This window comes from Gastrolobium bilobum, unplaced genomic scaffold (genome assembly GCF_033153095.1).
Source record: "Gastrolobium bilobum isolate Gb01-03AN ecotype WA unplaced genomic scaffold, APGP_CSIRO_Gbil_v1 utg3292, whole genome shotgun sequence".
Classification (NCBI taxonomy): Eukaryota; Viridiplantae; Streptophyta; class Magnoliopsida; order Fabales; family Fabaceae; genus Gastrolobium; species Gastrolobium bilobum.
The window spans coordinates 66,755-91,295 of NW_026895540.1; the positions used below are offsets into that span (position 1 = coordinate 66,755).

Sequence of the window (24,541 nt, forward strand, 5' to 3'; positions counted from 1 at the left end):
AGGAGAACAAAAAAGTTTTGTGCCTCAACTAATTGTCTAGTGTTGTTCTATTTGTGATGTCCCTTAATATGTCCCTCAACACAAATATTGTCACTTTTATTCATAATTACTCATGTTTTACTTGGTTATTTTTAATGGAAAATTTGCTTGAGAACTTTTTAAAAAGGATTATGCAAACATTCTAAAAATTGTAAATAGTACTCATTAAAAGAATTCTTCTTTTCCAAATTAGGACACCTAAACGAACTCTAAATCATTCATTTGTCTACACCTAACAACTTAAACTTTTAGGAGAAATGATTTTGAACAAATTATTAAAACCTATTTGACCAATTAGTCAAGACTTTTAAGAGTTTAATATAAGTTATGCGCTGCTTGTTTTTACCCACAATTCAAGCCAAAAATCTTTCACATGAGGGGATGTGGGTATAAACTATAAATCATTCCTAAGCATGTACCTTATAGACTAACCATTCAGAAGAATTGTTTATTGACAGTTTTGATAGAACTAATTTACAAGACAGATATACCAACCTGAGTAGCTATGGCTTGTGGACTGTTTTGGACATCAGGCCCAGCAACAACTGACAGATCATATTGCTCAAGATAGGTCCAAATGCTATCCTTCAATGCCGGAGAGACATTAATAAATGTGGATATTGCGTTCCTTAGAGCACCCTATATTCCCATCAAACACGGCAAACATTTCACTTGGAACTCCTAGCTCTCAAAAAAATCAATAATCACATTATACATTTAACCTTCCAGCAAGAACATTGTGATATAACCATCATACCTTGAGATAAGGCGGTACATTTTCGTAACTAAGAATCTTGAACAGTGGTTCAATATCAGGAAACCAATTTTTCCTTTCTAAAGGGTTCCCATTTTCCACAACCTGTATATACATGAGAAACACAGTAAAAAGCATTGTTCCTTTAAATTGGAAGAAAACTGAAAAACGCAAGTCTCAGCAATGAAACATTAGACGCTGCATGAAGCAACTTAAACCAAGGATTTCTAGCCAGTAAGCAAATCAACAAATAAACATGTTTTCATTTATCAGAGAAAACTTTCTAATATTTCAACATATCTTAGTCAAACTCAACCATCAATGTTAAAAATCCAATAGTGGACAGCCTATATAAAAAGAACTGTAGAAGACAAACATTAATGTGATATAATATAAAATATAAAATCATTCATCTGCCTTCATCTACAAGCTTAAGCTATTAGATTGGATTGGTTCTTGGCATAAAGTTTGGGCCACACAAGGTTGGATTAATTTAGCCTAGAGAATCATGCATAAGGGAAACGAGAATAAGCCCAAAGTTTGGAGTCACCCATGTTGAACTGATAGAGCAACTTAGTCTATGAGTCATGCAGAGAGGAAGTAATCTGGTCATATGATCTCCATGGAAAACCCTTAATTTATCAAGATTTAAAGTGGAAATCAAACTAATCCAAACCAATTGAGGGAGTTCTAAATATTATTTTCAGGGAGCTTACAAATGTTTTCGGCCACATGTAATAATACTCCTAGCAAAAGGAGTAACATGAAACAATAAATTAAGAACTGAATCATAAAATAGCTTAAATCAAGTACTAAATTGTGGGCAAGGTACATGAACATTTATTGGTATAAAATACAATCTATCCAATAAAAGTTGATATAAGAAAATAGGCGAGGTTAAACCTTCTTTAGAACATTTAAGTATGCCATAAGTGCTTTTGCATCTCCCTCCTGAATTTCAGGCAACATTGCTCCAGCAGTTTGAAGAGACTGTTTGAATTTCTCATCATAAATTGTTAAGCATTCAAACAAAGTGCTCCACCCAATTGAGCGGAATGCTTTACCCTGAAGCAACTCAAAAACTTTTGAAGCACCTTCTTGACTAGAAGCCTGAAAAGGAGTGTCCCAAAATTCTAGGACATTAGAAAAGTTGAACAGCAAGATTGAGATATCAAAATCAATCAGAAACTTCATTACCATGGTGCTCAGCATATTCAAGAAAGCCACGAGTGTTTGAAAATTCGTATGGTCCTCCCCAGCAAAATTTACAAATGTCCACAACACGTCATTGCCTGACAGGAGCTCTGGTTCTTTCTGATAAAGTATGATAAAATTCAAGATCATAATTGCAAGCAAAAGCCTTAAATACCAAGCATATTACTTCTATGGCATTTAAATCCTTTAAAAAAAATAAGGCATCAAAAAGCCAATCAACCACACAGCTTTTACAGATTTGTTTTTTCTTCTAAAAAGCAAATGTATAGGATTTTTTAGTGTACTCGGAGAATGTATCATCTAAGAGCAGCAAAAACATAGCAATTGGCATCAACCATTTGAAACTTCAGATAATCAGATCAATTTAAAAGTTATATTGATTGCTTCACATAAGAACAGAAATTTCCATATATTTCGTGGCCATTTGGTATAACTGACCTGATAAATTTCACTCACAAAATCCAAGATTGAATTAAATGGTAAAGGGCCCATTTCAGTGCCATGTAGAGAACTTGATGTACTGTCCTGAGCAAAATCATGTGATGCAACAACTCGGTATGGACTAAGCACACTCATAATCCGCTCCTTGGATTCTTTAATCTGCAAAAAGTATATATAAAAACTTAAAGTACAAAACAAAAAAAAAGGATATACCATAATAAAAACATTTATATTTGCAATAATTATCTAACAAAATAACTTTTGCAATTAGATTTTGTAATTTCAGTAATTTGAAAACAAATCCAATGTAATTAAGAGAACTGAATTTTACTATACCAATAGAAATGAATATTTAATAATGATTTTCAATGAAGAGATCAACCCCGTGAAAAAAAAATCATAAATCATTTTGAATATTGGAATCAGGGTCATACCGCTAGTATTAAACTAAAAGAATATAGTTCATATCCTGTAATTCTAATTATAAACAAAAGAATAGAAAAGCATAGAGACATTGCCATTGCATTCTAAACCAAAAAAGAATTCAAAACTGAGCTAACGGGCATTTCACCAGGTACAAAAAGGAGGAATAACCCAAAGAACAATAGGAAAGAACCACCTTTAAATGTCAATGTCCATTTATTTTGAATATGATACGATCAAACTCAAATGAAACAAATACTTCAGCTGATTGTATTAATAGAAATGAATCCAAAGCTTAAGTCACTCTGTTACAACAATTACCTGTAATTTCCAGTATATGAACTTCAACAAACAAAGGAAAAAGAAACAACACTCAGTAACACAACGCCATTACAGAGCACACATGAGACACCCTGTGTATCTCCCAAGCCTAGCCTATTTCCCAATGACCCAAAAGGTACTCCCTAATGCAACACATGACTATTTCAACCTACATTGTGCCACTCTCGTAACTAACTTTCTACTCAAGTGGCTGCATAACAGATTCCTTTGGCGACTCAGCATTAACCACATTTCCCATGGGCCTAACCCTATCAATACTCCCCCCAATTTAAGCACCTTGAGGACAAGGTGGGAATGAGGAAATAAACCCTGTAACTCTTCCAAATCCTTCCAAATCAACATTCCCAGCAGCACCATGGCGCCACTACAGCACATCTTCTGGCTCCACGTTCCCAATCGACAGAAAGCATTGGGGGTAATGGTTAATATAATGACCCTAACTGGTTTAATTTAAGGATTTAAATGTCATAATTAGATTCAGAGTGAGATTTCGAGTATTTTGACTGTAATCATGACTAGGTTATGAACAGTGCGTTCTGCCGGGTGATCTGCATTCTTGTGAATTAACCGGTAGAGCTAAAATGAGTAAAATGATTTTAGAGATATAATTTGATAATGCTGAAGCCAAATATGAGTTCAGTTCAGAACAAAAAATTATATAGTCTGGCACTTTCCGTGAAAATCTCGTGAATAGTGTTTCTACCGGGTATTTTGTATTGCTGTTTAAGCAACCGGTAGAGTCCAGAAGCAAATAATTAATGAAATAAGAATAAGAAAGTCCAATATATGCCAAGCAAGTCAAAATAGACCCAAGAATAATAAGTTTATAAGTTTTAAGTTTCGTAAGCGAACTAGGTACAGTTAGTGATTCACAGTGCATTTCGTCAAAAACGGTGCAGTAACCATACTGTGAATTATGAATATGATTCCTTAAGAAATAAAAATTAATGTAAATGAGTTTAGAAAAATAAAAATATGTTCGTAGCTCTAAGTTAGTTTCGGGTCAGTTTAAGTGAAAATACGCGATAGAAAAACAACCGGTAAAAAGGGCCACCTATGCATATAAGTCCAACTCACCTAAGTAATCACTATTCACATCAGCATATCTCTCTTCTCTCTCTTGAAAACCTGAGGTACTCATCAACAAAGGGGGGGTTAGGGTTTGGATTTCTTTCTTTGATTTCTCCATCATCAATCCTCCAAATCCAAAAGTCTATTACATGAAATTGCTTGTAAACCACCCAATGAAGCCATTCCACCCCACCATTTGAGCTGATTTCGTTTGTGGAGGGAGATATTCACCACCCCCTTTTCGGTTCACTATTCATCAAAGGTGAAAAATGGAGCTTTTGGTGGAGCTTTGCTTGGTGAATGTCTTCTAGGCTTTGGATAGTTGATTAGAGGTAACAAAACTCTAATCCTATGATTTTAGTCTTGTGATTTATGTTGTGAAAGTTATGAACATGTATGAGTGGGAAATAATTTAGTTTAAAATTCGAATTGATGATGTTTTATGGATGTTTTGAATGTAGGAATGTTAAATAAGCCTTTGTGTATGTATAAAATTAGAAAAAAATCCCATGGTCTTATGCCCTCTCTGTTCGGCCATCATGGGTAATGAGGGGGTATTGTGCAAAAATTTATTGTATGTATTGAGAAGGTTTAATAGGTTGGAATAATTGGAAAATGAGTGAATTAGTGAGATTGCCAAAGTAGAAAAAAAATCCTATGTAATATGTCCCCTATGTTTCGGCCTTGTGAGACTTGGTAGGGGTGTGATGTTCAAAAATCTAGTTGGATACCTTGTAGAGATATATCTATATAGGTATATGCATATGTGAGCTATTTATTAAGTGAAGAAAATTGCATAAAAAAGAAGAGAAAACCTTGGTTTCTCCCTCTTGGAATTCGGCCTAGAGGGTGATTTAGGGGTAGATTTATTTACATTTTATTTTAATGAAATGTGTTGTTGTCCAATGGATGAAATTGACAAATTAAAGAAGGGAAATGACTTAAAAATTGTTTAAAGAAATCTTGGTTCCCTTTATTGTGTACCACGGCCTTATAGAGAAAAATGGCATGAATTATGTTAAAAATTCTCATGTGGATACTTAGTTAATTTAGGGAACGCTAACGATTATAAAATGGTCTTGACTTGCGTATTGGCATAGGATTGGCAAAAACGTAAAGAAACGGAAATGAACGAGAAAATGCATGCCTTATGAAAATCTAGGCATGATAGTATTTTATTGATTTGAATTTTGGATTCTTTCTCTTGGTGTACCTAGGGACTGAAAAGGATCGGAATCTCTTGAAGATATATAAGTAACTTATGCCACAAGTAAGCGTTTTGGTAAAGCTTCAAGAGGTAAGCTCTATGTTTTGAGGAGTCTTTTCCTGCTTGAGTGCTCCACCATGGTTAGTGAACTATGGTTGGACTTTATGACTGTTGTGTTGATACTTTGTATAGATGCATTCATATAGAGTTATTTGATAACATGATATGACTTGTTCTGATATGATTTTTGTATTGACGTATGGTACACTGATGTATTCTTGGCGTTTCCCTGAGATTGACAATGTACACCTTTGACATGCTCTGGTTCTGCTTGGGGTCCTCCCTTGGGAACACGTGCGTTGATTTCCCCTTGGGGTCCTCTCTAGGGAATGACAGCGCACGCCTCTGATATGATATGAATATATGCTTTGTTCTGTTATGATATCTGATGTAACAGCCCCAAACCCTGTAGCATGATATTGTCCGCTTTGCCCCGCGCACAAGCACCGTCGAGCTCACAGTTTTGTTTCTTGGGACACCCCACAAAAGGCCTCACACTAGAAGAGGTATCCACACCCTTATAAGGCATGCTTCGTTCCCCTCTCCAACCGATGTGGGACATTACATCCTCCCCCACTGGGAATACAGCGTCCCCGCTGTACACACCAGTCCAGGGCCAGGCTCTGATACCAAAAGTAACAGCCCCAAACCCTGTAACATGATATTGTCTGCTTTGCCCCGCGCACAAGCACCGTCGAGCTCACGGTTTTGTTTCTTGGGACACCCCACAAAAAGCCTCACACTAGAAGAGGTATCCACACCTTTATAAGGCATGCTTCGTTCCCCTCTCCAACCGATGTGGGACATTACAGTTATATGTGCCATGTATACTCTGTATCTGACTTTCATGCAGGAGTGAGACAGGAGTATGGAGAATTTTCTATAAACCTGGAGCTTATTGAGATTGTTATCTCACCCCTTTTTGGGGACATTATTTCAGGTTCTCAGATCCCCGGTGAGCTCTCACTAAGCAGGGACGCGACCCGTGGTTGAGGCGTTTCGACAGATTGGATTTTGAGTCGCGGTGGGCTACTGTATTTTGGAGTACAGTGATGTTATTTAGTATTTCAGTATTTTGTGGATCATGATGTTTGATCCTTTATTTTGTATATGGCCTGTATATGTTTTGTACATGACTGTCAGTTTGATGCATGTACATTTGTGTATCCAGGCACGTTATATGATGATGTAGTATTCAGTTTATGTTTACATGTTGGATTGCATGCTTATTAAATATAGTGGCACGGAGCCAAGTTATGCATGCGCCCATGGATGGGTATGAGAGTATACTTGCATGACTGGTACTTCTGGATTGATATGCTGTATAAACGATCTATCAGGAAACTCTTCTGAGTGGGATTGGAAAATCCCCAGTTGTCCGATTTATAGAGGAAACTCTGTCCGATTTTCGTTTACGCCGAGTAAGAATTAAACTAGAAAAAGAAAAAGTTAGCTCGTATTTTTGTAAGTTAAGTCTTCCGATGTTTCTGTTTGTATCATATGCATGTTAATTGAACCGGCTCGAGACGGGATGTTACAGTTAAGCATTCGCAACAGGGTTGATAGCCTTCTTCAACAAGTAAACATGAAATACTGGATGAACACGACAACCAGCAGGTAACAGAAGTCGATAAGCTGCAGGTCCAACTTTATGTAACATCTCAAATGGTCCATAATATTAGAGAAGTATAAAACCATTAATGCAGCCTCACCCATCAGTTTAAGCTTTTAGGTTGAATTGATTCTTTACATGGTATCAGAACCTCGATGTCCGGGTTCAATCCTCACCGCCCCTATTTTAATTAATAATTAATTAGGTCTTGTGAAGTTTATTAACATAGATAGGTGGGTCTGTGCATTATCCACGCTTCAAGCCTAGTGCGCTCTAGTGTGAGGGGGCGTGTTAGAGAAGTATAAAACCATTAAATGTAGCCTCACCTAACAACTTAAGCTTTTGGGTTGAATTGGTCATTTATACATAATAACGGGGACTCAACTTTTCGTCTATCTTCTTGACAAGTGTCTTGAGCCTATAAGGTTGGATCTTCAAATAAACCAGCTCTCCCACATCAAATTCAACCTCTCGATAATGCCGGTGGCTTGCACATTCATATGGTTCTATGCCTTTAACAGATTGGAGTGGAGCTCATCTAGAATTGCATCGCGCTCAGTCAAAAGCTAAGAAACAGCATGAACATTACCAGCATTGCTACCTATTCACGGAATATGGGGAGGATCACAACCATATAAGGCTTTGAAAGGAGTCATACCCGTAGAATCTTTATAAATAGTGTTGTACCAAAAATTGGCCCAATGAAACCATTTTGGCCACTGTTTAGGCTTACGATGACAAAAACAACGCAAGAAAATCTCCAAACACCGGTTCACCACTTCATCAATTACGAACTAATGTCACTCTCCATCCAACGATCCTACTGACACCCTCTTTATCACCTCCTTGTACCGAGCTGTTGGAACTAGAAAAGAAGATTTGTATATTATTGAATTGTATAATATTTGCAGAAGAGTTCTCTATTTAAAGAGACTAAAAAACCTAATGGGATAAGCCCAAATACACTTATAGAGTATTCTAACTATTACAAAATAATAATAAAATAATTCTAATATTTACAATACTCAAGCTGAGGAATGGATATTTTATCATTCCCAGCTTGGTAGTAAGTTCTTGAAATCTATCATTAGGAAGACCCTTAGTTAAGACATCAGCCAATTGATGACCAAAAGGAATATATGGAGTAGTGATCAGTCCACTGTCTCATTTCTCTTTAATAAAGTTGCGATCAATCTCAATATGTTTGGTTTGATCGTGTTGAACTAGATTGTGGGATATACAGATAGCTAACTTGTTATCACAAAGTAACTTCATAGATCCTTCATATCTCACCTTGAGATTATCGAGAATGATTTTCAACCATAATAACTCACAGATGCCTTGAGCCATAGCTCGAAATTCTGCTTCTGAACTTGATCTAGCAACCACATTTTGTTTTTTACTTCTCCATGTAAGATTTCCACAAAGAAACATACAATAGCCCGAAGTAGACCGTCGGTCAGTCACGGATCCAGCATAATCGGCGTCTGTATAAACTTCTAAGGACAGGTTTCCTCCTCTCTGGAACAATAGTCCTCTACCTAGTGTGCCTTTCAGATATTGGAGAATCCTGTCCACAGCTCGCAAGTGGTTTTCCCTCGGATCATGCATAAATTGACTAACGACACTAACTACATAAGCTAGATTAGGTCTAGTATGAGCTAGATATATCAAACTTCTCATTATTCGTTGATATTGTCCTTTGTCCACTGGAGAGCTAGTCTGCAATTCTGCTCAATCAGAGTACTGGAAGGTTTACACCCAAGTTTTCCTGCTTCTTTAAGGAAGTCAAGAACATACTTCCTTTGACAAATAAATATCCCTTCCTTTGAATGAGCAACTTCTATCCCAAAAAAATATCTCAGTTTTCCAAGATCTTTAACTTTAAATTGAGCAGTCAGTCTTTTTTACAGATTACATTTCTCACCTATATCATCCCCTGTTATAATAATGTCATCAACATAAACTAGAAGGATAGTGGTCTTCAATTCCCATGTATTATTCTTCTCAAATGCATTCATCTCCTTATGCATGGCTTGAACCCAATTATCATCATTTAATGCTTCATGTACTGATTTCGGGATTGAAATGGAGTCAACTGTTGTAATAAAACTTCTACATTGCATAGAGAGATTCTTAGAGGAGACAAAATGAGAAATAGGGTGTTGGGTACAAGACCTAGTCCTTTTCCTAACAGCAATGGGTAAGTCATCAGAATTAATATCAGGCTCAAGAATAAAAGAAATAGTGTGTTCAGTACTTACCAACGGTTCAGGCGATTACAATTGCTAGTGGAGCAGTGTGGGTTGTTTCTTCCTTTGGTACAATAGTTCGGGTGTCCCAACTTTGCGTACTTTCTGTCTATCAATAGGAGGCATGTCACATAAGGAATCAAATGAATTTTCAGTCTCAGTAATTATTCTTCCTTCTCACTGTCATGTAGTGTAACTACTGGAGTAGAAGATGTAGGTAACAGAAAGAGAGACTCAGACTCGAACAAAATGGATGAAGCTTCTATACTATTGTCCCCCTGAAGTTGAGGTTGTAGAAAGTAAGACCCAGATTCATGGAATCTAACATCCATAGAGACAAAGAATTTACGACTTGGAAGGTGGTAACATTTGTATCCCATAATCAAGGAAGACACACTTAAGGGCTCTAGGCTCTAATTTAATCCGATGTTGTTTATGGATATGGACGAAGGCAACACATCCAAAGATACGAGACTGGAGACTTTGCATAATTGGAACAGAAGGAAAAAAAAAGATCATGAGATCAACAGGACTTACATAACCAAGGACTCTGGAAGGCAAGCGGTTAATCAAATAGGCTGCAGTTAATAAAGCTTCTGCCCAGTAAAAGTTAGGTACATATTCTGAAACAATAATGCTCTAGTGACTTCAAGCAAATGTCGATTTTTTCTTTCAGCAACCCCATTCTGTTGAGAGGTATCCACGCATGTGAGCTCATGAATCATACCTTATCTGAAATGAATTGTGACAGACGCTCGTTGACATACTCCGTACCATTGTCAAATTTTAATCGCTTAATACTTTTACCAAACTGTGTCTCAATCATTTGATAAAATCGAATAAACAATTCTCATACTTCTGACTTGTCTTGCATCAAGAATATTCATGTTACCCGAGTGCAATCACCAAACAAAGAAACAAACCACGTAGTACCTGAAATATTATGTACTTTAGAAAGGCTCCAAACATCCGAATGGATAAGAGTAAAGGGCTCAATACTCTTTATTGAACTTGAAGGAAAGGGCAAACGGTGGTGTTTCGCAAGCTCACAAACATCACAACGGAAGGAGTCAATTGACTGATCCTTAAACAAAGAATGAAACATTGACTTCAATAAGCCAAATGACGGGTGCCCCAGGTGTTTGTGATGAAGCCAAATATGTTAGAATGAAGTAGACGGGTGATGACTCATCAATAATTGATTCTTGGTATGCCTTATCGCATGCTCTGGAATGAGATAGTACAACTCACCCTGCTCCTTAGCAACTCCAACCATCCTCCCCGTGGTGATATCTTGAATAACACAATGGGTAGGAAAAAAGGTGACAGCACAATTCATGTCAATTGTAAGCTTATAAGTGGAGATAAGATTGGTGGAAAGTTGAGGAACATAAAGAACATTTTTTAAAAATAAGGAAGTTTGAATTTGAATGTTACAAGAACCCGCAACTGATTTGTGGGATCCATCAGCTACAGCTATAGTACAGATACCACTAGTAGGGTGATATGAAAGAAAAGAATAAGCAAGACAGGTCATATGATCAGTTGCACCAGAATCCATAATCCATGAATTTGTGAAATCAGTGCAAGAAGTAAAAAAAGATGTAGGGTGTGTGATCTTACCAGAATCCATAATCCATGAATTTGTTGGATCTCATGAAATATATGTTATTTAGTTTGAGCATTTTGCTTTTGAAAGTAACTTAAATGCAGATTGTGATGAGTTTTGTTGTGATTCATGATTCTGATTGGACGTTGAAATTGTGATTTTTGGTTTAGCAACAAAATTTGAGTATTTTGTGAAGTGATTCATGGTTCTGCTTGGAAGTTAAAAATTAAAAGGCTAATGGGCTAGGCCAGGCCATTTGTTTTTTATAAACGGGCCAAGTCAAGCTAACAGTTAGACTCGTATTAGGCTTGGGCTACGCCAAATTGAAATTTTTTGGCACAGACTTGGGCTTTTCGAGGCAAAGCTTGGCCTAGCCCAGCCCAGCCCACTTTCACCCCTACTTGAGACCATATAAGGATTTACGAAGTCGGCACACCTTCCCAAACTCCCCCTGAGCAACAAAGCCAAGTGGTTGCTCCATGTAAACTTCTTGTAAATCACCATGAAGAAAAGCATTTTTAATGTTAAGTTGAAGGAGTGGCCAGTGACGAATAGAAGAGAGGGCAAGAAACATGCGAAAAGACGCCATCTTAGCGACCGAAGAGAATGTGTCACTATAGTCAAGGCCGAAAATTTGAGTAAGACCCTTGGCAACTAAGCGCACCTTGAGACGGTCAACATAGCCAATCAAGAAAGCGATCTAAAGAGGCACACGGCTTAGATGCCTTGCCGGAAGGACACACGGCAAAGAAAAAGAGAACACCTAAGCAGTGGGCTTAGGTTTTAAAGTGAAAGCGAGGTTTTAAGCTAATGCGAGGGTCCCCAAAACAAAAGAGCTCTGGTACAAACTTGAGAATATAGAAATATGAAATAATATGTTGTGTATTAAACTAATACAAGATACAATATATAGGGTCCATAATGGGCTCAAGTGAGAAGCCCAGACCTAACCCGAATCCTAAATAAGGAAAAGAATATTTATGAATTTCTTAGCACAGGTAGGCTAAGCCTGATACATCATCCACCCTTCAAGCCCAATAGGCTCTCGTGTGAGGGGCGTGTTAGAGATATATAAAACCATTAAATGTAACTTCACCTAATAGCTTAAGCTTTTGCGTTGAATTGGTTCTTTACAATATAATCTTAATTCCTTAATAATAATAGGTTGAAATGTTAATTGTTTGTGTTATGAATCTTACCTCTAATAGATATTTGATGATTGGTTGTGATATGAATCTTACCTTTGATAGATGTCGGACAATTGATTATGTGTGATGTAATCTTACCTTTGAAATATTGGATAATTGATGTGGAAATTATGAAATGAGAAAATTTTCAAGTATGTGATTTGTGACAAGATTGGATTTCCCTAATTTGTCTGTGATACGATAATAATGGGAAGATGGCTTTTGACCTCCTGAAAGTGATGAACATAACCTTCTAGTTTTATGCCTAAGATGTTATATGATGTGAAAATGACATTTATTTGTTCTTCCCAAAGTGGTGGCTAGAATCACGATTTCCTGGGATACAAGTAGCAACTTTGAGACAGAGATGTGCACACTAGAAATTGATATTTTGATGATGGCCAAATTTTGATTATATGTGGCTGACAACAGGGTTTCCCGGGCACGTGGGTAGGCTAGCAATAGGGTTTTTCGAGTATACCATGATTCTCTCCATATGTAATGAAAATGAATAAAATTAAAAATGGAAGTGACATATCATGACTAATGCTTGAGTTGACTGTGATGATTAATTGAGATATAACTATCTTTATTGTGTTTTGGATTGCGATTACCAGCTTTTGCTGACTGTTTGTGTTTGTATTTGTCCTGCAATGATCCTTCGGGGGAGTAGACAATCAGTGAAGCAGGTTTCGAAAGTTAGGGCTAACCGTGGGCAATGAGGATAACGTCCCGAACATTTCAAGTTAGGCCTAAACATTATAAATTTTATGCTTTGGATTTAATAATTGCATAAGACATTTTAAGTTAAACATTAGACTCTGGTTTTACGTTTTGAAGCTTTAATATTTGCATTGAATATATTTTCAGTATAAGAGTCTAACAAATTTAGCCTTGCACACCTGTCCTTGTTACAGGTGCAGCGATAATATTCCTCTAAATTGACTTTAGTTTAGCTTTTGCAATACTTATGCAGTCTTAATAAATAATTAAATGTAATTTTTGGAAATTCTGTTATTATTAGAATGTTTTTAAAATTGTTAAAAATTTAGGGGTACTAGAGTTTAACCAAGAAAGACACATAAGATTAAGCAGCAAACTTATCAAGACCAGGATTGACTTTATGGACAAAACATGTAGAACCAAACACAAAGGGGCCAAGGAATCCAATGACCGAGAAATGGAGTTTGAGTGTGATGGAACCTAATATTATTCATAAGAAATTGCAGAAATATAAATGGAGACAAGCTCCTTACAAGGATAAATTGCAGAAAATAAACCCAGAGAACGCCTCAACTCCCCCTCAAACCAAATACCTAGGCTCAAGAGTTCCCTAGAGGTCTCTCAATTCCTCACTAAACCAGAATTGAATACATGAATCCAGAAACATCACCCTAAACTTCTATATATACTTATTCTAAAATACTAATGGGCTTGGATTATTTATTATAGGCTCATCAATACTCCCCCTTCAAAATTCACCTTGTCCTCAAGGTGAGAAGGAGAGTAGGTGATGTGAGAAAATATCCACCAGGATCCCACTGCTTGAAGCACCAAGACCACATTGGAAGCTTCAATTCTATTTTCTTTCCATGAAACTCACCCCTCAACTTCAACAAATTGCTGGAACTGAGACCCACAAGAGTCTCGCTATCTTCCATGCTTTCACTTTTGAAAAATTGCTCCTCCCTTTCAAGCACAAGTTTGACAATACACACCCAAATAATGTGGAGGTGCTGGTTTTGGCAGATTTGATCTGGTGACAAATGAGCATTGCTCTTGAAGCATACATCTCCGCGTTTGTCATTTAGCTCCTCCGGTGAGAGTCGCCTGAATCTTGCCCCACGACTGCCATTACTAGAGTTAGGATTGCCTCCTCCCCTACTAGCGTTTGGTTCGTTTAATGCGCTGGCTTCTGTTCCAATTCCATCAGAATTAGAGTGACCCAAATTGTTTGAGTGACCCGTATTGTTGAATAGGCCCATATTTCGATTATTTCCTCTGTTTTGGGCCGAGGAGCATGTGCCTGTTCCATCTGGCCCATTATGCTCATCTTTATTTTTAATGTTGGGCCTCTCCTCACAAGTGGAAGCCTTGTTATGCAAAGCTGAGTGTGTATTCAGCCCACCAATCATCCCACTCCCGATGCCCAGAAGCCCCATCGTTGTTCCCAACCCCTCTCTCACTCTCTCCCTTTCTTCATCGTCGTTCCCAATGCTCGCACGTCTTTGCGCAGAAGACGACATTTCCATGGGATGAAGACACAATTATGCTCTCACGATCGCCCTTTGTCCAACTTCTTTCTCTTCTTCTTTGTTTTGCATTTCCTCTTCTTTTTCTGCACTTGTTGCATCTTCTACTTCGATGCTGATTTCTTCTTCTTCTTTGTTGATTTCATCTTCTTCTTCAGTTTTTTCTGATCTGGCATCTTTGGCTTCTTTTTCTGAGCTTAGATCTGCTCCTTCACGTTCGACTTTTGCTTCGATCTCTATTTTTTTAGCAACCGTTACTACCTCTTTCTCTTTGCCTTCTTTGATTTGTTCCTTTGCTACTTTATCACCATAAATTGTTGGATCTGATTCTCCATCATCTACCAATAAAATCTCAGGTAAATATTTCTCTGTGAACGGCTTCTCAAACTTCTTCAAGTTTGCGGTAAGATTCAACCACTTCCAACCTTGATACCAGTAGAACGCACTCCCTCTTAGCCCTCTCACCGCTTCCCTATATTTTTTATCTTCATTGATTCCTTCAATCTGAAAATATTGTTCCAAATCGATCAGCCATCCCCAAGCATCATCTCCTTCTCCAACGAATTTTGGAACAGCAGTAAATCTGAACTTCATTTTTATTTTTATTTTTTCAGATCTGGATCAAGAACACCCCTAGATCGGAAGTGCTCTGATACCAAATTGATGGAACCTAATATTATTCATAAGAAATTGCAGAAATATAAATGGAGACAAGCTCCTTACAAGGATAAATTGCAGAAAATAAACCCAGAGAACGCCTCAACTCCCCCTCAAACCAAATACCTAGGCTCAAGAGTTCCCTAGAGGTCTCTCAATTCTTCACTAAACCAGAATTGAATACATGAATCCAGAAACATCACCCTAAACTTCTATATATACTAATTCTAAAATACTAATGGGCTTGGATTATTTATTATAGGCCCATCAGAGTGAGACCAGTCAAAGCAATGGAACCGAAAGTCGCAAGCATCAAGACAACCCCATTAGGGACAAAGACCAAATTTGGCAATAGGTCACCAGAATCACGTGTGAATAAGAGCATGTGAAAAATAGTGCAAAGAAGAAAATAGTTTTTATACAGTTGGCAATGAAGTTGAAACTAACGCATCAAAATAGATTTGGAACCAACAAGAGAGGGCGAGCCTCTGTCCAAACTGTGCATTGAACATACATTGCACAAGCCTCCATGTGCCGCTACAAGGGCTAACACAGTCACAACATGCTATCATGCATATGGACGTGTGGCCTAGGTCTATGGGTGGATCCTGGATAGATAGCTTCGTCATGAGAAGGCAATTAGAAATGTGGGTGAGTCTCTCTGCGTGACAATCGACAGCGAAAAGGAAGACGATTTGGGACGATGGCCGACAGTTGGGAAACATTGGCGAAGGGAGTTCATGACAAGAGACATCGAAAACCAGATGGACAACAATTTTCGGAAAAAATTTGTCATCGGTGCACAATGGAACCACTTGGAAAGTACGTATTAGAATTAGGGTTGCCTCTCGTCCGGCTCTCTACTATGTTAGAGACATGTGATGTTGTAACACCCCCAAATTTCTAACAATTTTTATAAATATTTTTGTAATAATATATGGGGTTTGATTTTCTCATGTTGCATGAGAATTGAATTCTCATTTTGTGACTCAAGTAGTGGTGGGCCACACATTTATTAAAAAAAGAAAAAAAAAAGCTTTGCCCCCACATTTATTAAAAAAAAAAACTTTGCACGCAAATCGAAAGATCACAACATGAGAATTCAATTCTCATGCAACATGAGAAAATGTTTTTCCATAATATATATGCCAAAATACATTTAATTATTTTATTTGGATCGTATAAATACTGCGGAAGCTAATCTAAAACTAATTTGGGGAAATGTTACCGCCGCACCTGTAATAGGGACAAGTGCAAGGCTAACTATATCATAATCTTATTCCAAAATATATTCAATGTAAATATTTAATAATTAAAATGTAAATCTAAATATATCTCATACATTTCTTAAATCCTAAACATAGCTTGAAATGTCATCAACATTATCCTCTCATATGTAATGTGTTCAAATCCTGCTAACTACCATTATCATGTAACATCTTGGGTGCTAACGAGGGCGGGGAGCGATCGTCGGTGCACAAGAGAGGCACGGACAAGGAGCGGCTCCTGGCAGGCTTCCAGTGGGAGGGGTACATGAATGAATAGAATCAACACCAAAAAAAGAGGAATTCATAGATTGTCTAGGAATGGGACAATATAGTTGAGGATGGCTTGAAAAGATATAATATGTACTACATATACTAACAAGATGCATCTACTTTTCGGTAGCCCGAAGCGGAAGAACTCCATAGTTAAGCGTGTTTGACTTGGAGCAATTCTTCATTGATCCTTGCAAGTTGTCGGATGTTACAAATGCAATACATATGAATCAATTACACAATGGATAACTGAATAAGAAGAAATATAAAAGAATAATACTAAATGTGGTATTTTGTCCTCATCATAATAGATGTAAGATGCTAAAGACAACAAATAACAATAATCGCGTAGTTTGGCAATCAAAACCAAATCCTAGCCGGAGTTGTGCATTTAATACACTAAATCAACTTGTTCTATATGTAGGTGTGGGAATAATCAACTGACCTTGTCTCTTGCCAGAGGGTTAGACAAGAAGCATGTAATCAGCTTGTGCAGATAAGCATTGTACATATAGATCATATCTTCGTCTTCATTCTGAAAGACAAGCAGCTGTCTCAAAGGTGTGCCAATGAAGTATAATCATGAAAAGCTACAGTAATTAAATAATTAAAATAGTTCTACTAAAAGTGACATGGCAAAAGCAAATCTAGATTAGATACATAAAATTATTTCAATTACAGTACTTGAGAATCTTAAATTTTTGATTCATAGAAGCAAAAACAACGATGAATTCATGAAAACAATCCCGTCCAGGACAACCTTTCAAAGTGGGATTTGATTCTTCACCATCACAAGGACCAGAACATGAGATACTATATTAACATCTAAGTTGGACAATGTAACTGACTACAATGTATGAGGTGCTAACAAGACTAAATGAGACAGAAGTACCAAAACATTTTTTTCTAAATTATGTATAATTTGTTTAATATACCATAGTCGAGAAAATGCCTTTTATGCTCTATTTAACTAATTAAAGTGCAAGACTTTCAGAAGTTAAAGCATGTTGACTTTTCAAGGGGGGTTTAATAACAGATGTGCAGAGGGACTGGACAGCTTTACTCCATTAATGTTTTCACTTTTTATTTTGTTTTATTTTCCTTTTCTACCTCGTGGAGGATCCCTTATCCTCCAATGTCCTCGTAACATTCTTCTATTTGTCTCAATGAATTTCTTATTTTATCAAAAAAAAAAAAAAAATGTAGCAATGCAAATGAACCTGGTAGGCAGCAGTATGAAGAACTTTATCCAGTAAAAACTGAAAAACATTATTTGAGAAAACGACTTCCAAGCATTGACTAAGATAACCCATTTCATTTGATGAACCACTTGAAACAGTCTCCCTTGCTGAAACACGGTCCTGTATTAACATCAAATGTACCACCCAAGCAAGCCTTATGCCACCAATGAAGCCCTCAACAACTGGATCATTTCCGGTAGCCATTACCTTTACCAAGAAAGAAAGTCAACAACACCCAAAATTGACACCAAATATTTGATAAACAATTAGAACACAAGTCAAAACAGTAATTATCTTTCATCTTACAAGTTCATGAAATTCATGTCTGAAGGAATTATTAGAAGAAAGGACGGATGTTTTATCAGGCACTGTACTCAAACCTTCCGAAACGAACGTAATCACAAGGGAAAAGAGAAGACTAAAGGTAATCTGCACAGACATAAAATGTGAAAATTGTGAGCAAGCAACACAAATATTCAGAGCAGAAGAAGCTTGTGTCACAAAAGCAAGTGCAGCATGATGATCATAGGGTATCACATACACCTCAAAAACTATTCATGTTTAACCTCTTTCACAAATTAATTTTATATCTTTTTTTATCAAAAAAATGAAAAATGAAAAACGAAAAACAAAACAAAATAAAAAAAAATCAACAAAAAAATATGATATATTACAAGGAAGTTATTCTTTTCACCATGCTAATCTTTGTACTTTTGAGCTTGGAAATATAAAATATTAGAACAATGAATTAGACATGTAACCAAGGGTATATGATAGGCCCATAGTAACCAGGATCTACAACAGAATAAAAAAAAAAAAGCAGGGGAGTACAACCAACATAGTGGTTGACGTGGACAAACATGGGAAGTAAGGGAGAGGAAGTTGGAGGGAAAATCTGTTAGGAGTTGTTGCTATATTAGGAGAAAAAGGTAGCATGAGAGGCAGGCACTGTGTTAGTGGAATTGGGACACCTCTGGTGTATTGGAAGAGGTACTGACTTCCCAAAGTGTCAGTTGCATTTTTTCTTTCTACTCTGCATTTTCTTACCATATTGTAATCTGGATTCCCAGAAATAGCATCAATACATACTTTACTCTTTTATCTTATTACATAAAACATTTATGTACCCAGCCAAGGGATCTGCTCGCTCGCTTTATCTCATATTCTTACATTCATATGCCTTCAAGTTGCTTAGGTTCATCCCTTTGCAGATATCCTTTCTTCTTTTTTTCCCATTTTAAAACAATTTAAAAGAGGGCGAGCCTGCAGCAGTGGTAAAATTGCTCTTTTGTGACTGAAAGGTCACAAATTTGAATCCGAGAAATAGCCTCTTACAAATACGCAAAGGTAAGGTTTCGTACAAGGATTACCCTCACCCCTACCCTCATTAGTCGGGGTTTAATGGGGAGTGGAGTGATTTACGAAGTTTCTTTTGTATATACAAAAGCAAAGTAGCAAACAAAAGTTCTTCATTTAGACATCATTGGCTTCATTTAATAGATTTAGAGAACGAAGATGATAGTCAGAGAATGAATTTATCATTTTTTAAGTAAAAGACGACTCAGAAAAGGCAGAACTGCAAAAGCATGCCTTCTTTTGTATCTTCCTTCTAAGGAAAATGTTTGCTTGAATTGACCAAGTTATGGGGTCCATTATGCCACATAGTGCACCTCACCTTATGCACAAACCAAAAAAGACGAAGATGAATAAAGTGCAGTGCTTCAGTTGAAATTACACGAATGTAGGCATAGATTGAGAAAAATGGAGAAGATAGAATAATAAGAGAAAGAAAAAAAAATGAAAGAAAGGAGAAGAAAGAGAGAGAAATGAGAGAGATATTATTTCTTAATGCAGATTCTATTATTGATATTATCTGATATAAACAAAGGGTATTTATAAGAAATACAATGGAAGCTTGTAGTCCAAGCTAGTATGCCTAACTGCCTAAATTCAGTTACATGAAGTGTAACTGAATAAGCTAATTAAAGTGTACTAAATAGATTAACAGCTACACTAAATCTACTAAAACCAGATAATATAATAAACAAGTAAACAAAGTAAATCTGCTACTCTAATACAACCCCCACAAACTCAAAGGTGTTGGATCAAATGAGCAAGAATCAAGACTTGAGTTTGTCTCTGAGCTCAGCAAATCGTAGAGCAAAAAGTGGTTTACTAACAGTATCAGTCACTTGCATTTGAGCAAGGATGTGCTGAACAATTATTGATATGGCTAGGACAATTTTCCTTAAAAAAATACACCAAGCTCCCTAAGTTTGGTTCTTGAATGTAATACAGGGTTGTGAGCCATTGCACCTGTGTTTTGATAGTCAAAATAGATAACTAGGACTTTGCTTGGGACTTGTAGTTCTTGTAAGAGCATTGTAGTCTTCCTACATAGCCTGAAACCAGTTGGGTTCAGCCAGAGCTTGTTTAACACTTATTGGTTTCTCAGGAGCAGTGAAAATAGAAGGGGTGGGTCCCTTTGACATGGTCATGATGCTATATGTAGGAGTAGATGGACCAAGTGATGTTGAATATATGTATTCTGACCGAAAAGAAGTTGGTGAAGTTGGCGAGGACAAAGAGTCAAGAGTAAGATATGTTTGGTGAGTGATTACATGAACAAGATTGATTGTGTTGGTTTGTGGAATTCTAAGAACAGGATGAAGTGATGAACCAAAGAGGAATTGGAATACTTGCACTAGATGAGATACGAACGTGTTATTGGTGAAGAGCTTAAGGACTGATTGGAGGATGAGTGGACTGACGGATTTGATGTATCAACAGTTGAAGTGGATCTAGACTTGCTTGAAGCAATAGGACTTGAGAAAGTACCACATGAAAGGATAGGTGATGACTTTGAGGACTGACTGGGTGTCCTAGAGGAAGTGTGAGAATGCCGAAAATAGTTAGATGGCCTTGAAACTTGAGTTGGTGATGAATGGAATAAAGGGAGTAAGTGGCTTGATAAATTTTGAGATGATGAAATATCCTAATTAGATGTTGAAGGTGAATTAAAAGTTCGAATAGAAGTGGGAATATGACCAAGGCTAATTGGAAGAATTAAAAGGTGAGCTTTAGACAAGGGAAAGAGTAACAGTGCTCGGGAAGGTAAAGGAATTTTCAAGAATGTGAAAAGATTTTGATGCAAAAAGGGATGAAAAAGGATATTGATACTCATTGACAATGTCATCCTTGGACACATTCTCCCATCAGGGCTGAGGCACTTATAGCCTTTGCGACTAGGTGAGTATTCCAAAAAACTACATTCTTTGGATCTAAAATCGAGTTTGTGTTTGTTACAAGGTCGAAGGAGGGAAAACATGCACACCCAAATGTTCCAAGGAAGTGATGTAGGAAGTTTATTAATGAGATAAACTAAAGTGATACCGAGTTATCAACAAAAAGTGATATAAATATGAGACAAAGAACCAGTGTGGCAAGTCTTTTGTTTTTAGCTTCTCTTCTCCTTGAAAGGAGAAGCTTAGCAAAACACAATTTTATAAAAGCTATTATCATAAAAAAAAAAAAAAAAGCTTCTTTATATTGAATAAAAAAAAACTAAAAGCTCCCAAAAGCGAAATTTTTTAAGATGTACGACAGCTTTTTCATAGTCCTTATATTTACTTTCTAATTATGCGTTTATTCTAAATTTGTATTTACAAATTTTACCCTCTAATCTAATTATAAATCATTCGAACTCCTCCCCTCCAAAACGCTAGAACGTCACCAAGAGTGTTTGTTTCGAAGGGAGATTTTGCATACTAGGTTGCAGGTGGTTCATCTCTTGTCTATATTTTAGGTAATAATTTATATTAAAGAAAAAATTTGAGTGTGGGATTAAAAAATTCATATGCGTCAAAGAATAAGGGTTCCCTTCTTGCAAATAACTAGTTGAAATCAAATTCTAATAAGGGATTATAATTGACAGGGCTAGGATGCATTCCAAAATTTTCCCCCTCAATGCTATGGTGGCATTGGAATTGAGTTAACTATGCAGATAGCACTTGAAGGTAAAACAAGGAAAACGAGAAGAAATGAATGTGATCGGAGAAGTTTGGAAATATTTATGGCCACGAAGTAGGCAGTGTGTTTAGGATTTAGTAGAAGAGATAGAAAAAAATAGAATAACATTTTTAAAATAGAATTTCAGTTTTACAAAAATCAACAACGAAATAGTGACAGGACAGGTCACCAATGATGGCATCACTTTGATACCATGTTGAAACAATAAGGATTTAGGCATAAACTAAGAAACATGGAGAAGAATGAATGACATAGTATATTTATGTGTTAAGAAGTGATGGATATGATAAAAAAGTGAATACAAAAGACAAAGCACGAATCCTTGATTTTACTAAATAGAGGAGGATTCCAAAAGTCAAAAAAAAATCATAAAATATGAAGAAATCAGGAAACATATCATAAGAGAGACTTTAGGATACTCTAAACTTTATCAAGGTACAACCTTAATATTATACAGTATTTTCTAGAGCTATGATAGCTTCCATGACTTTTTACACACATAAAATGTGTTGGATTGTTCCAATGCTTATGAAATACATGCTTCACCACAAAATAAAACAAAAAATACTAAATTTAGCTCTGCAAGAGAATATAAAAGCGTACCTGAAGTTTAAAGGTGTTATTGCTCTCACTAACTTCAGAAGCACTATCTTTTAAAAGAGACAAAATATCTTTAACATCCTTTGGACCTGAAAATAGAGATTGTCATAGCACTTTCACTCCTGATATCAACCAAAGTGCTGAGAAAACATAAATTGTCATAGAATACAATAGTATACCACGCAGTACTTCAGCAAACACATTAACTATCATAAAACAAAATATGAAAGGCTACGAAACATACTTGCCCAAACAACCAAAACCGAAAGGACAAGGCAATGTCCTAGAATATGTCTTTCTCTAGAGACCACCGCCTGTCGCTCCACAAGTGAACCTCTTGAATCAACTACATAGCGCTCACATTGAGGACCACCACAACCAAAAGGTTCTTCTCTATTGAGTTCCTACATCCAGAAAGCAAATTCTTCAGGAAAAAGTGAACTTAGGTTCAAGTTAAAATATAGAAAAGTCCTTCCACTATATCATACATCGTCCAAAGAAAGGGAGAAATTCTAATCAAATATTACATATACATTCGAAAGAAAACATTAAATAGATATTCTAGTAAAGGTCAAAAAATGAACAATGACATATTCCAATGGCAGTGATAACATGGCAATGCTATGCCTTAATATCATATAATGTTTTAATAATGATGCTCAGAGAGATATTTATATAAGTTACGTACATATTGTACCAGGGCAAAGCAAGCAAAGAATATGTGCCTCATGGGTAATTATGCATAAATGGCCAAAAGAAACAAAAAAAAAAAAAAAAATCAGCAGTGATATTATTTACTAATAGTAAGACAATGTCAAGAATTATGAACAATCAGGATCATTGAAATTGACTCAATTAGTTATACAATCCAAAAGACATCTTTAGGTTATTTGCCAGGCAATATGGAGCTTGTCAATTTAACTAGCCAATTTAAAAAGACAACTGTAATCGATTTTCAAATCAATATATATAGAGTGCATGAGATCAGATTAGACACACGAAAGTTTGCACTCAATTCTCAGGTTTCTAAGTTGGTATCAGAGCTCTCGATCAGGGAGTTTATGCTTTCGCATTGTCTTCCTTGTCATGCCTCGAAACCGACAAGCCTTTTCCCAGCCACACATCTATCTGGCAACCTCCCACCATACTATGCATTCTTTTGGCCATCATCTACCACAGTCGTCGAATTCTCCGGCCATCGGAAATTTTTTCCAGCAACGTTTGTGGCCAATGACACTCAGATCTAGTTTGCCTCCTCCAAATTTATCAACCCATACAAGTTTGGCATTTGAAAGTGATGGACCGATCAAAATGATATACCAAAGAAAGAAGGTAAGAAGGCCGGTCCAAGGAAGTCAGCCCAATAAGGATGCAGCAAGGAGTAATATTGTTAACAAAAAAGATGTTGGTGGGAAAGGAGAGTTTGTTATAGGAATGGACAGACAGGTGGCAAGCTGCGAAAGTAGAGCAAGTTATGGGTGGGGAAATGAGTGTAGAGTTGGTTAAAGGGGAGGAGGGACATGAATTCAAGGGAGGAGCAAGATGTAGGAGAGGTTTTCCTCCCACCTACAAGAATTCTTGACTCAACAAGGTATCTTGCATCAAATCAATTGTCCTCGTACTCCGCAACAAAATGGCGTAACTGAATGCAAAAACTGCTATCTGATTGAAACTGCCCGCACTCAACTACAAATGAAATTTCCTCTTCATTTTTAGGGGATGTCATCCTTACATTCTGTTTTTCATAAATTGTATGCCTTCCATTATGTTAAACAATGAGGTTACTAACCATATATTGTTTCCTAATGATCCTATATATCATGTGCTTCCTCATGTTTTTGGTTGTACATGCTTTGTTCAAAAGCTTACTGGAGGCAAAGACAAGCTCATCTCCAAAGTCTTCAAGGTCTTTTTTGGTTATTCTAATCTTCAAAAGGGGTATCATTGCTGCTCTCCTGACGTCCGACATTATATCACATCTACCAATATCACCCTTTTTATCAACAACCTTT

The 24,541-nt window shown here is 36.7% G+C and overlaps 1 protein-coding gene across 2 annotated transcripts in view; it reads right to left on the reverse strand.

Annotated features, from left to right (window-relative positions):
• The window catches only part of LOC133315694 (nuclear pore complex protein NUP205), a 75,488-nt gene that overhangs the window by 48,962 nt on the left and 1,985 nt on the right, over window positions 1-24,541 (reverse strand). For both annotated transcript variants that reach the window (XM_061517378.1, XM_061517372.1), the window contains exons 6-15: window positions 22,774-22,933; window positions 22,533-22,618; window positions 18,207-18,329; window positions 17,880-18,107; window positions 17,105-17,194; window positions 2,447-2,608; window positions 1,991-2,107; window positions 1,697-1,903; window positions 797-898; window positions 535-678 (exon numbers count right to left, since the gene is read on the reverse strand). In XM_061517378.1, the coding sequence (XP_061373362.1) occupies window positions 535-678; window positions 797-898; window positions 1,697-1,903; window positions 1,991-2,107; window positions 2,447-2,608; window positions 17,105-17,194; window positions 17,880-18,107; window positions 18,207-18,329; window positions 22,533-22,618; window positions 22,774-22,933 (1,419 nt within the window). The remainder of the gene's footprint in view (window positions 1-534; window positions 679-796; window positions 899-1,696; window positions 1,904-1,990; window positions 2,108-2,446; window positions 2,609-17,104; window positions 17,195-17,879; window positions 18,108-18,206; window positions 18,330-22,532; window positions 22,619-22,773; window positions 22,934-24,541) is intronic.